This window comes from Carcharhinus amblyrhynchos, chromosome 6 (assembly GCF_965287045.1).
Source record: "Carcharhinus amblyrhynchos chromosome 6, sCarAmb.v2.hapA, whole genome shotgun sequence".
In the NCBI taxonomy this organism is placed as follows: Eukaryota; Metazoa; Chordata; class Chondrichthyes; order Carcharhiniformes; family Carcharhinidae; genus Carcharhinus; species Carcharhinus amblyrhynchos.
In genome coordinates, this window is record NC_137329.1 from 7,119,698 (window position 1) to 7,134,315 (window position 14,618).

At 41.9% G+C, this 14,618-nt stretch overlaps 1 protein-coding gene across 3 annotated transcripts in view; it reads right to left on the reverse strand.

The window, feature by feature from the left end:
• ext2 (exostosin glycosyltransferase 2) overlaps positions 1-14,618 on the reverse strand; it is a 153,919-nt gene that overhangs the window by 107,300 nt on the left and 32,001 nt on the right. For all 3 annotated transcript variants that reach the window (XM_080189872.1, XM_080189870.1, XM_080189871.1), the window contains 2 exons: positions 7,763-7,879; positions 2,363-2,558 (listed from right to left, as the gene is read on the reverse strand). In XM_080189872.1, coding sequence (XP_080045998.1) covers positions 2,363-2,558; positions 7,763-7,879 — 313 coding nt within the window. The remainder of the gene's footprint in view (positions 1-2,362; positions 2,559-7,762; positions 7,880-14,618) is intronic.

Genomic DNA, 14,618 nt, shown 5'->3' on the forward strand with positions numbered 1-14,618 from the left:
CCATTTATCTTGGCTCTGTTTCCTGTTAGTTAGCCAATCCTCTATCCATGCTATTAACCCCAACACCTTGAACATGTATATTTTGTAGCAACCTTTTGTGACACCTTATCAAATGCCTTTTGAAAATCTAAAACACTGCGCCTACTGGATCCCCTTTATCCACCTTGCTTGTTACATCCTCAATAAACTCAAAGCTGTCAAACATTATTTCCCTTTCATAAAATCATGTTGACTTTGTCTGATTGCATTATGGTTTTTTTGATGTCCTGCTACCACTTCTTTATAATAGATTCCAGCATTTTCCCTAATGACAGATGTTAGGCTAAATGGCATAACGTTTCCTGCTTTCAGTCTCCCTCCTTTCTGGAATAGGGGTGTTACATTTGTGGTTTTCCAATCATGCTGGGATCTTTCCAGAATCTGGAGGACTTTGGAAGATTACAACAGATGCATCCACTATTTCTACAGCCACTTCTTTTAAGACACTAGGATGCAGGTCACCAGTTGCCAACCTTTAGTCTTATATGTTTTTCTCTTGTGATAATGATTGGTTTAAATTCCTCCCTCCCACTCCTTACTTTATGACTACAATGAGGATGTTTTTAGTATCTTCTACCCCTGAAGACCGATACAAAATATTTGTTCAAAGTCTCTGCTATATCCTTTTTTCCTTTATTAATTCTCCAGTCTTACTCTCTAAGGGACTGATGTTTATTTTAGTTATTCTCTCCTTTTTTCTATATCAATAGAAGCTCTTACTGTCTGTTTTTTCATATTTCTTGTTGGTTTACTTTTGTATGCTATTTTCTCCCCCTTATGTTTTCTTTTAATTCATGTTTGTTGGTTTTTAAAATTTTCCCAGTTTTTTGGCCTGCCATTAATCTTCATAGCACTGTACACCTTTTACTCAATTTGACACCATCCTTAAGTTCATTAGTTAGCAAGGGAAACAGAGTTTCCTGTTTTCAGAGTATATCTTTGTTGACAGTCTCCACAAATGCTCGCCACCACTTCTCTAACACCTTACTTTTTAACCTATTTTCCCATTCCATTTTAGCCAACTCTGTCCTTCGCACCATTGTAACTGCTTTTATTTAAGTGTAAAGGTACTGATTTCAGGCTCAAATTTCATATCCTCAAACTTAATATGAAATCCTATCATGTTACAATCACACTTGTATGGAGGATCCCTTATAATTAGATTCTTGTCCCGTTACATTTCCATTATCTAAAATAGTTTGTTGCCTGGTTGGTTTAATCATGTATAATTCTAAGTAATTGTCCCAAACGTACTCTTATGAACTTGTCTTCAAGGCTATCTTTGCCAATTTGATTTATCTAACCTGTATGAAAATTAAATCTCCTACAATTATTGCAGTACCTTTCCAAAAAACCCCCTTATTTCTTGTTTGAAACAGCACAGCTACTGTTAGGATGCCTATAAACTGTACCACCAGTGACTTCTTTCCCTTATTTATTATCTCAACCCAGATTGATTCTGCATCTAAATCTTCTGAGCCAAGGTCATTCCAACTACAGTACTGATCTTGTCCTTTATTAACGGAGCGGTTCCACCTCATTTTCCATTCTTCCTATCCTTCTGAAATATCAAATACCCTTGAGCATTCAGTTCCCAGGCTCGATCATCTTGTAACTGCATCTCCGCACTGGCTATCACAATCATACACGTTTATTTCTGCTTGCACCATTAATTTGTCTCTCGTTATGAATGTTTGCTGCATTCAGATAAGGGCCTTTACTTCTGTCTTTTTACCATTTTTTCCTACTCAATCTTGTTTTCTGACGCACCCATAATCCTATTGAACAGCGAAGACTCAAGGGGCTGTACGGCCTACTCCTGCAGCTATTTCTCATGTTATGTGAAACCAGTGATGTGCAAAGTTCTGTCTTTTTCTTTTGACCAGCATTACAACTAGGAACAAAATAAACAGCTTGACTAGATGAATGGCGCACAGCACGTTCTCAGTAAGATTTTTCTCATATGTTAAACGGTGGCTATCCTCTGCCATTATGCACTTATTCCCTTGGGTACATCAATTGCTTCTAGGTCAAAGAAGCAGAAATAGTGCCAATGTTTCCCTGCCAACAAAGGCAAAAAGATCTCAAAATAGAGACTGTGAAACACCAGTAGTTGGCACATATGCCACTTTGTTTCTTCCTCCCCATTATGGCCCTACAGTCTTGTTCCAATGCACTGTTACTAGATGAATCCAGCTCAAAATGGTAACTGGGAGAAAGTCTCCTCCCATCTCAAAATCATAGCTGAAAGTCAAAGTTATTTGTAAGCACCGTAAATTAATAACTTGCCTTCAGATATATATATATAAAATACATGTCATACCTGTAGTATCTGTGGGTAGTCAAAGACCTGGTGCTTGTGGCAACGTTTCCTTGTGGAGGGCAGACCCTCTGATAAATTGGTACATTTGTCTAGGATTAGTAAAGCATCGCCATGTTCTGCTTCCATGGTCTCTAATTCAGAGCGGTATTCCGAATGGATAGCAGTTTGTGTGCTCAAGATAAAATACATCCTGTAACTGAGAAGTGATATTACAAAGTGTAAAATTATTGTACATTTTTCACATTTAAAATACTTCCAAAAGTTATCTTTGATATATGATAAATCTGCAAAGTGGATTTTACACTTCCTGGGTATCTCAGTGAAACTGGTTGTTCTGTGAAGGAAACAAACACAAACATGGTTTCAGCCTTCTGGTCTAAAGTTCTGTCAGGAGAGCAAATCCAATATACTAACAACATATAGCTATTGTAAAAGTTGCCCTCAGAATCTTTCTTTTGTATTAACATACTTCATGCTAGAATGCAGTTAAGTGGTACAACAAAAGGTCTAATTCTGTTTTGAGTAACACCAGGCCATGTTTGCATCAAAAATCTATCCTGCATCAAGTCCAATTAATGTTCATCACCACATCCCATTACTGAAGGGGAGCACATGCAGAAAATAGCGGATGCTCAGATGACCATTTTTCAATCTTCACTAGGTACAGGCAAGGTTCCAGAAGATTGGAGCTGATGGAGCTTTGTAACATTATATAACAATGCTGAAAGGGGTGGACCAGGTAACTATAGACTGGTCAGTCCAACACTGCAGCTGACACAAAGTTTGGTCTTGTATTTGTGAAGAGGAAAAGTGAAGAGGGCAGCTAGCTATCGATACAGAATTATATTATTGGTTTGACTGAGTGAGTGGAAAAGTTGTAAATGGAATTCAATTGGAAAAGTGTGAAGTAATACATCTGGGGAGAACAAACAAAGTAAGGGAATACTCAATAAAAGGGAGAATATTAGGAGGGGTTGAGGAGGAGATTTTTTTAAAGAGGTTAAAGACAGGACTGAAGAGGGGAATGATACCGACGTGATAATGTCACAAAAAAGACTCGAGAAAAGTCACAGCTCATGCAATAAAAGGGACAGCAACAACATGGATCCAAAATTAGCTGCATAACAGAAAACAGAGTGGGTGGTAGATGATGTTCAATGCAGAAAAGAGAGGTGATGCATTGTAGTAGAAAGAAACTATAAAATAGGAGGTACAATTCTAAAGGTGCAGGAAGAGAGGAACCTGGGTGTATATGTACATAAATCACTGAAAATGGCACAACAGGTGGAAAACAATTAATAAAGCAAATCTTATTCTGGGCTTTATTAATAAGTTCTAGTTTATTTTAGTGTCATAAGTAGGCTTACATGAAAAACGCAATGAAGTTGCTGTGAAAATTCCCTTGTCACCACACTTCAGCACCTGTTTGGGTACACTAAGGGAGAATTTAGCGTGGCCAATGCACGTCTTTCTCAGCACATTTTTCAGACTGTGGGAGAAAACCACAGCACCCAGAGGAAATCCACACAGACATGGAGGACATGCAAACTCCACACAGACAGCGAGCTGGGAATCAAACCCGGGTTCCTAGTGCTGGGAGGCAGCAGTGCTAACCACTGTGTCACGTGCCACATACAGTACAGGAACAAGGAGGTTATGTTGAAAGTATTGAAGATACTAGTTAGACCTCAGCCAGAATATTGTGTATAGTTCTGGCATCATAATATAAGGATGTGGACGCATTGGAGAGAGTGAGGAAGAGGTTTAGAAGGAAGGTTTCAGGGATGAGAAACTTCAGTTATAGATCATAGAATAGTACAGGCCCTTTGGCCCTTGAAGTTGTGCCGAACTATGTCCAAACCCAAGATCAAGCTATCCCACTCCTTATCATTCTGGTGTGCTCCATCTGCCTATCCAATAACTGCTTGAAAGTTCCTAAAGTGTCCTACTCCATATTGACTTCTTGAGAAGGTGAGAGGGCATGGGATCCAAGGGCCTTTGGCCTTGTGGATCCAGAACTGGCTTGCCTGCAGAAGGCAGAGAGTGGTTGTGGATGGGGCTTTTTCTGAATGGAGGTCAGTCACCAGCGGAGTGCCTCAAGGATCTGTTCTGGGACCCTTGTTGTTTGTCATTTTCATAAATGACCTGGATGAGGAAGTGGAGGGATGGGTAAGTAAGTTCGCTGATGACACGAAGGTCGGTGGTGTTGTGGATGATCTGGAAGGATGGCAAAAGTTGCAGCGGGACATAGATAGGATGCAGGACTGGGCGGAGAAGTGGCAGATGGACTTCAACGCGGATAAATGTGTTGTCGTCCATTTTGGCAGAACCAACGGGATGAACGAGTACACTATCAAGGGCAGAAGTCTGAGTAGTGTTGAGGAGCAGAAGGATCTTGGGGTCCGGGTCCACAGGACTCTTAAATCGGCCTCGCAGGTGGAGGAGGTGGTCAAGAAGGCGTATGGTGTACTGGCCTTCATTAATCGAGGGATTGAGTTTAGGAGTCGGGAGGTAATGCTGGAACTTTATAAGACCCTTGTCAGGCCTCATTTGGAGTATTGTGCGCAGTTCTGGTCGCCTCACTATAGGAAAGATGTAGAAGCTATTGAAAGGGTGCAGAGGAGATTTACAAGGATGTTGCCTGGACTGGGAGGCATGCCTTATGAAGTTAGGTTGAGGGAGCTGGGACTCTTTTCCCTGGAGAGACGAAGGTTGAGAGGCGACCTGATAGAAGTTTACAAAATGTTGAGAGGGATAGATAGGGTGGACTCTCAGAGGCTATTTCCCCGGTTTGAAATGGTCGCTACGAGAGGACACAGATTTAAGGTGCGGGGAGGGAGGTTCAGAAGTGATGTTAGGGGTAAGTTTTTCACTCAGAGGGTGGTGAGTGAATGGAATCGGCTGCCGTCAGTGGTGGTGGAGGCGAACTCGCTGGGGTCTTTTAAAAGACTTCTGGATGAGTATATGGGGTTTAATGAGATTGAGGGTTATAGATAGGTCTGTAGGTTGGTAGGTGATGTGGTCGGCGCAACTTGTGGGCCGAAGGGCCTGTTTGTGCTGTAGTGTTCTATGTTCTATGTTCTATGTTCTACAGCAGGCAGTACATTCCACACCCCAACCACTCAGAATAGGTTGGAGGGTTTGGGACTCTGTTTGGAGAGAGGAAGGCAGAGGAGATTTGATAGTGATGTTCAATACCACGAGAGGGCTGGGAAGAGTAGGCAGGGAGAAACTGCTCCTGTTTGTAAAAGGCCAAGAATGAGAGGGCACAGATCTGCAAAAGAAGCAAGTGTGATGTGAGAAAAATCTTTTTCCACACAGCAAGTGTTTGCAATGCACTATCTGGAAGTGTGTGGAGACAGATACCATTGAGGCATTCAAGAGGGCATTAGGTGATTATTTTAATCTAAACAATGTGCAGAGGTACAGGGACAGGGAAAAGGAAGGGAAATGACACTAAGTCATAATGTTAGAGAGCCAGAACAGATACGATGAGTTCAACATCCTCTTTCAATGACTTAACAATTCTGAGAGAGAAACTAATGCACATGTTCGCCGGTCCCTGAATGTGGAAGGGCAGGTGGATAAGGGTTACAGTGAGCAGGCAGGTAAGTGGAGTGAGTCCATGAAAAGATCAGCCATGATCTTATTGAATGACACAGCAGGCTCAAGAGGCCAAATGGCCTACTCCTGCTCCTAGTTCTTATGGTGGTGAAGAAAGCATTTGGAACACTTTCCTTTACTGGGTGACACACTAAATACAAAAAGTAGGAATGCAATGACTGAACTATATAAAATGCTGGTTCGGCCTCAGCTTGAATTTTGTGTAAAGTTCTGGTCACCACATTACAGGAAGGAATTAATTGTTCTGGAGAGAATGCAGAGGAGATTCACAAGAATGCCATCAGCGCTTGAAAACTGTAGCTATGAGGAAAGATTGGGTAGACTAGAATTGTTTTGCTTAGAACTGGGAGTCCGAGGTGTGACTTAATTGAGGTATGTACGAGGGGCTAGACGGGGTAGCCAGGAAAGACCCATTTCTCCACCTGCGGGGTCTATTACCAGGGGCATAGATTTAAAGTGATTGGCAGAAGGAATTAGAAAGGACAAGAGGAATAACTTTTCTAATTAGAGTGTCATGGGCATTTGAAAATTCACTGCCTAAATTGGTAGTTGAGGCTGAAACGTACAACTCATTTAAAAAGGTATCTGGATCTGCTTCTGACTTTTAGTAACCTATAAGGTTATGAATAAAAAGTGCTGGAAATGGGGTCAAAACGAGCAGATAGTTTTTTTATTCCCTCTTTTTTTTGGCAGTCACAGACACGATGGGTTGAATTAGGACTCTTCCTGCGCTGTAACTTTTCAATGGTTCTAATGTATTATAGCAACAAATTGCTTGAGAAATTTGTTAAAATATAAACAGAAAATCTGTTATACTAAGCTTGGTTCAAAAATCCTGGATTCTCAGTGTTGATTTTCAAACATATTGTAAATTAAAGTGCATCACAATTTCATTTGCTTCAGTTTGAAATAAGTTTGCTATCTTTGCAAAAAAAAAATTTTCCTTGAAACAGTTTCCTGCAGCAAAACTCAATCAAACACAATGTGAAACATGAATAAAAGGCCCTGCTTTATGACTGAAAGGACCAGCTTCCAATAATCTGTGAGGTCTTTTTTCGTGATCATTATAAACTAAACAATGGGTGGTTATTGCTCAGATCTACTCCACAAGCTGGTAGCAATTTCACCGCAGCAGCAGTTATATCCCTTTCAATTACGTACAAAGTGACTTGCAACATTGGAATGTTTTCTGTACAGGTTTCTCACAATCAAGTTCACCCTTTGGGGTGGGGGAAGGGACTTATATTTATCCCAAATGCAACAATCCAGGAGACTTTATAAAATCCTTAAAAAGAACTCCCAGTCTGCTGTGAAAACTATCCACCATAATATTAATGCTGCTTTGGAATCTTATAAGTAACTTCATCCCTGTTTCATCTTTACAAATTGTTTTATAGAAAGGGATTTGCCAATTGAAGTAAAAGTAAAGTTTATTAGTCATAAGTAGGCTTAAATTAACGCTGCAATGAAGTTACTGTGAAATTCCCCTAGTCGCCACAATCCAGCATCTGTTCGGGTCAATGCACCTAACCAGCAAGTCTTTTGGACTGTGGGAGGAAATTGGAGCACTCGGAGGAAACCCACACAGACATGGGGAGAATGTGCAAACTCTACACAGACAGTGACCCAAGCCGGGAATCAAACCCAGGTCCCTAGCGCTGTGAAGCAGCAGTGCTAACCACTGTGCTACTACGCCGCCCCCATGGGTTACACTGGTTGTAAACATTTAACAGTAAATACAGTGCGCTTTCCACTGATGAAGTTAATGACTCTTACCCAGGTAGCTTCTCAGGTAGATTGACATCTGCTGATAATGGACTAAAAACTGGAATGCTAACATCATAGCCCTGTCGATAGGTCCACGTAGAGAAGCCACCACCTGCAAGGAGGGCTCTTAAAAAGAAGAAAAGTAAATTACAAATATTATCTGCAACTTGAATCCTTAAAACATAGTGGGTATAGAAACGCCTCAGATAATAGAGAACAAATCCTGAACACAAGAAAGAAAAGCAAAAGGATCAGAAGAGATATAACCAGTCAGGGATAAGAATTTTAAGAGTATTTTTGAAGTACTCTTGTCATGACAAGATATAGCAAGTAAAACAGTTTCAAAGAAAGCAACCCTACTTTAGGAACATTTGTATTCCTGGCAAGCATCTTAGGATATTTTTGCACATTTTCTTTCTAAGGTAGGAATGTAAAATTACTGCCTTGTATTTTGTAGTTGACACTAAATTTCACACATTTAGATTATGCATATTTACAGCAAATAGTAATACTGGGCTTATCTTTGTGCAGATCTCTGCTGCCCAAATGGTCAAATGCCTGATTTAATTACTGAAGCATAATGAAGAAAACAGATAATATAACTTTATTGGATTATTCTCAGAAAAGGGCCAACACCCTCACATTAATTTTTTGCCATAACCACAGTTCTCAGTGGTGAGCAAAGGAAAGAAAAGGAAACTTCAGCATACACATACATAGCTGTTGGAATTTACATTTAGCTTTAATATTCTGACTGTAGTATGACATCTTTCATATACAAAACTGCAAGCATTCAGAGCAAACTTGATAAAGGAAATTTTTACAGCACAGGAAGCAACAAAATCATGGCTGTTGGGGTGCATCAGCAAATTCTGCCTAAATTTCATACATCTTATTATGAGTGAATATAGTATAAAATCCTTGAGAACTTTGGCCCTAATTGCAATCTTAAACACAGTGTGGGCAGCACAGTGGTTAGCACTGTTGCCTCACAGTATCAGGGACCTGGGTTTGATTCCCTGCTTGGGTCACTGTCTGTGTAGTCTGCACCTTTTCCCCAGTGTCTGCACAGGTTTCCTCCCACAGTCCAAAAGGCATGCTGTTTAGGTGCACTAGCTATGCTAAATTCTCCCTCGATGTACCCAAACAGGTGCTGGTGTGTAGCGACTAGGGGATTATCACATTAACTTAATTGCAGTGTTAATGTAAGACCACTTGTGACACTAATAAACAAACTTTAAAAACGGTTGGTGTTTTGCAAAGAGTTTCTTATTCCACATGTCAGCAGGTTTGTGATTGCCTGCTTTCTCACCACAGTATTTGTAAACAAGGGTGTTGCTCACTTTAAACCGCAAGAAAGCATTGACTGGATCCTGTAAGGCTGCATAGTGGAGTCTGTTTCTGGATGCAGAAAACCAGCTCAGTACAATAAGGTCCAGTCCCCAAAAGCATTTGGCTTCCAGTAGGCTTCGCAGGCAGGCGGAACTTAGTCAATCATCTGGAATTGCCCTTGGAAAATAAATCCTTGTCATAGCTCCATTGCCACTGCCCTCCAATATTCTCCAATTAAACACCCGGAAAATGAAACCATTGTCAAAAATTTGGCTTCCTAACCAGCAACTTTACCCTCTTCCTGGCAACTTAGTCTGAGACCAAGTCATACGTACTGCAACCTTAATAACAAATTTTGACCCTAAGATGAGCTTCCAAACACACATCCACACCCAGTCAGACCACCTATTTCCATCAACATAACATGACCAGACTTTGTTCCTGCCTTAGGTGGTATATGGAGGCGACATTTCTAGCCTCCATATACAACAACTCCGTCACACTCCTTGCCAGCCGAGTCTCCCAAGCTCTATCCTCCGTAAACACAAGGTTATCCAAAACTCTACTGCCTGTCCTCGCTGTAAACCACACCAACTCCACTGGCCCATCTTACACTGACTTAGACTTGTTCCCAGTTAAGCAATGCCTCAACTTTAATTTTCTCATCCTCATTTTCAAATCCCTTCATGGCCTCTCCTGCCCATTTCTATAACCTCCTTCAGCCTTCACAATCCTGTGAGAACCAAGTTCCTGTAACTCCGGCCTGTTCAGCATCCCTGAATTGAATTGTTCCACCACTGGTAATTGTGTCTTCAGGTGTCCAGGTCCTAAACTCTGGAATTTTCACCATATGCTTCTCTGTTTCTCACATGGTTATCTTTTTTTAAAAACACCCTTGCCTTTTGATCAAGCTTTGGCCATCTACTTTAGGTTCAGTATTCTGTTTTATAAAAGGTCACTGAGAAATGCCTCATGAGCTTTTTGAACTTTAAAAAGGTGCTACTTAAAGATAAACTTCTGCTTGTGTTAAAATGGTTTACAGAGCAATAATAAAACAGAACACTACAACACCCTTCAGAGATTCCATCACTGATTAAAATGCTGTAGGTCTGAAATAAAAACAGGAAGTGCTGGAAAACCTCTCTAAAAGAAGAGTCATATTGAACCCAAAATGTAAACTTTTTCTCTTCCTACAGGAGTTACTAGTCTGGCTGAGTATTTCCATACTTTCTGCTTCAAGATCTTTTATTATAACAGTAACTCATTCCAATTTTTGCTCGTGAAACCTGTAAAACAGCACGACAAGTTCTCACATCAGGTGCCCTTTATTTTCAGGTGACCTTTTCAAAAATGGGCAAAATATGTACAGTAAATGGAATAAGCCAAAAATCCCAGGATTGGCTGCATCTCCTGCAGTGCTCCCTCTTTTTATCACCTGGGATTACGCCCAATTCTTAGCCTTTGTTGGATTTCCAAGTTCATTGCCATCCCAGGTCCTTTTCCACTGAAGGGAGGGACATCCCGATCCTGGGATCTGCCACACTGACAGCCTGCACAGGGCAAGATATGATAGGGGCAGACAGCCAGAGAGTGCCCCTTTTGATTTTATTGTAGTGCAAGTTATCTTGGACTAAGTATCTGTTTTTTTTGGGAGAATCTGTTTGTATAGATTTAACAACATAAAAGAAAATTACTGCGGACGCTGGAATCTAAAATAAAAACAGAAAATGCTGGAAAATCCCAGCAAGTCTGACAACATCTGTGGAGAGAGAACAGAGCCAACATTTTCGGTTTGGATGACCCTCCCTCAGAGCAGTTATGGTTAGGCTCTGACAAAGGGTGATCCAGACCCAAAATGTTGGCTCTATTCTCTCTCCACAGAGGCTGTAAGACCTGTTAAGATTTTCCAGCATTTTTTGTTGTAATATAATTTTACGGTTTACGTTTAATATTTGCTTTAATACTAAGGCCTTGAAGTAGGTTCATCATCATTTTCACTGAGGCTCTAAACAATCTGCACAAGTAAGAACTTACAACATTATTCACAAAGAGAAGATTTCCTTGGCATGCTATGTTCTGCAATACAAAAATGCATCATACTCATTTTTGCCACATATTGGGGTTACCAAACCGCATCCTTAAGTGCCAGCAGACATTACATAGTAGGCGGTTTTCAAATAAGATTGCATGGTTTATGAAGGAATTTGAGTACTCGTGTTTTTTTAACGTGAATCTTTAGTCTTGCCTTGTGTAGCTGAAATATTGGATACCTTATTAGGGAACCAGCTGCTAACACTTGTCTCAATTGCAAAGAAATCTAAATATCAAAAAAACTTTCCTTCATTTGTGTGGTTAAGTGAGTCAATCTCGTATAAAACACCACAAGCTTTAGATCCAGTTTTAGTTTCTTTTCACATACTATGCACAATGTTCACAGAAGCTAATGTGTATAACTTCCTGCTCCTGGAAAATGTTCATATGTGCTGATATGGAATCAAATCCAACTCTGAAGAAAAATTATTCTAGCAGATTATCTGAGCAAAAGCAATGTTATCTCTTACATAAAAATGAGGTTTGTTGTGGGGGGGGCTTACCCAATAGTAAGATGGTCATTATATCACTGCTGACTGTTCCCTCACTTCCCATCTTCTAAGCGTAGCAGATCAGATTTAAACTGGCACTTTATGCACACAGTAAAATGCAATGTGAGTTTTGCATCTCTTCAGGACTTTACAGCAAACAGATTTCCATTTCAATTCTTCCAGCTGGAACTAACAAAGAATACATTTTTCTTTCAGAAAACTACAATTGGACTGCTTGTGATGATGCCAGTGTTGGATTGGGGTAGGCACAGTAAGAAGTCTCACAACGCCAGGTTAAAGTCCAACAGGTCCATTTGGTAGCATGAGCTTTTGAGTGCTGCTCCTTCATCAGGTGAGTGAAGATCTGGGTTCACAAACAGGGCATATATAGGCACAGACTCAATTACAAGAAAACGGTTGGAATGAGAGTCTTAACAGGTAATCAAGTCTTTACAGGTGCAGACAATGCGAGTCGAGAGAGGGTTAAAGAGGTGCAAATTGTTTCAAGCCAGGACAGTTAGTGAGATTTTGCAAGCCCAGGTAAAGTTGTGGGGGGTGAGTGTGGCATGAACCCAAGATCCCGGTTGAAGCCGTCCTCACATCTGTGGAACTTGGCTACCAGTTTCTGCTCAGCGTTTCTGCACTGACGTGTGTCGAAGGCCGCCTTGGAGAACGCTTACATGAAGATCAGAGGCTGAACGCCCTTGACTGCTGAAGTGTTCCCCGACAGGAAGGGAACACTCCTGCCTGGTGATTGTCGAGCTGTGTCCATTCATCCGTTATCATGGTCTCACCAACGTACAATGCCTAAGGACATCCTTTCCTGCAGCGTATCAGGTAGACAATGTTGGCTGAGTCGCAAGATTATGTACAGTATCTGGTGGGTTTGCAAAATCTCACTAACTATCCTGGCTGGAGACAATTTACACCTCTTTAACCTGGGCTTAACCCTCTCTCGACTAGCAGTGTCTGCATCTGTAAAGACCTGACTACCTGTTAAGACTCGCATTCCAACCACTGTCTTGTAAATTGAGTCTGTGCCTACGCATGCCATGTTTGTGAACCCAACTCTTCACTCATCTGATGAAGGAGCAGCGCTCCAAAAGCTTGTGCTACCAAATAAAGCTGTTGGACTTTAACTTGGTGTTGAGACACCTCTTACTGGGACTGCTTGTGATCTGCTCATATTTTTGAATTTCAACAGGGGAAAAAAATCCTGTGAAAAGCATTACATTATGAGTATATGTGGCAACCTTTCATCTCAGAAAATAATGGTGAGAGTTATGGTGATCAACTGTTTATGAACATTGCCTGATGTGGCTCAGGGACCTCACTGTAGTCTCTGTCACATTTGTCTACATAGGAAGATAGTGGCTGCGAAGGTGCATGGTGAAGTGGAGATGCTGGCGTTGGACTGGGGTAAATACAGTAAGAAATCTCAACACCAGATTAAAGTCCAACAGGTTTATTTGATAGCAAACACCACTAGCTTTCAGAGCGCTGCTCCTTTGTGAGGTGAGTGGGAGTTTTGATCACAAAACAGGGCATATAAAGACACAAACTCAATTTACATGAATAATGATTGGAATGCGAGTCTTTACAGCTAATCAAGTCTTAAAAAGGTACAGACAATGTGAGCGGAGAGAGCTTTAAGCACAGGTTAAAGAGATGTGTATTGTCTCCAGACAGGGCAGTTAGTAAGATTTTGCAAGTCCAGGCCAGTCATGGGGGTTACAGATGAACCCAAGATTCCGGTTGAGGCTGTCCTCGTGTGCGGAACTTGGCTATCAGTCTCTGCTCAGCGACTCTGCGCTGTCATGTGTCACGAAGGCCGCCTTGGAGAATGCGAACAAATTCCTCTCCACTGTGCACAGTTCTCAGGCCTCTGCTTTCTCTGGGTCCTCTTTACAGCCAACTCAATTTTCCATTTCTGCAAGGCTCTTCTAACGCTCTTCCAGTCAGCTCCAGAGGCCAGGGCTGACAGCGACTGTCTCCAATGCTTGCCATCTTCCTTGCATTGGAGGTATGCAAGCTTCGGAAATGGTGGCCCAGTGACCAGTTCACCATACGCAGGGGTTTTGGCAAATTGCGTGGAGGGTGTGGAGAATCTGCAGAAGGATCTAGATAGGCTAGGCGAATGGGCCAGGAAATGGCAAATGGAATTTAATGTTGGCAAGTGCGAGGTGGTCCACTTTGGTAGGAATAATGGTAGGAAGGACTATTACTTACAGGGCGAAAAACTGCAGCAGGCGACGGTGCAGAGGGACCTCGGGGTCCTTGTGCATGAGTCGCAAAAACCCAGCCTGCAGGTGCAGCAGGTGGTCAGGAAGGCTAATGGGATGCTGGCCTTCATAGCGAGGGGGATTGAATATAAAAGTAGGAGGTCTTGCTGCGGCTGTACAGGGCATTGGTGAGGCCGCAGCTGGAGTAGCGTGTGCAGTTTTGGTCGCCGTACTTACGCAAGGATATTTTGGCCTTGGAGGGAGTGCAGAGGAGGTTTACTAGGCTGATACCGGAGTTGAGGAGGTTGAGCTATGAGGAGAGGCTGAATAAACTAGGCTTGTACTCGTTAGAGTTTAGAAGAATGAGGGGAGATCTCATTGAGACGTATAAGATGATGAATGGGATGGATAGGGTAGAGGTGGAGAGGCTCTTCCCGCTCAAAAAGGACAGTAGGACTAGGGGGCACAGCCTCAAGATAAAAGGGGGGAGCGGTTTAGAACAGAGTTGAGGAGGAACTTCTTCACTCAAAGGGTGGTGAATCTCTGGCATTCTCTGCCCGTTCAGGTGGTGGAGGCTGCCTCGTTAAATATTTTTAAGACATGGGTTGATGGGTTTTTGATAAGCGAGGGGATTAAGGGTTATGGGGAGAGGGCGGGAACGTGGAACTGAGCCACGACAGATCAGCCATGATCTTATTGAATGGCGGGGCAGGCTCGAAGGGCTGGATG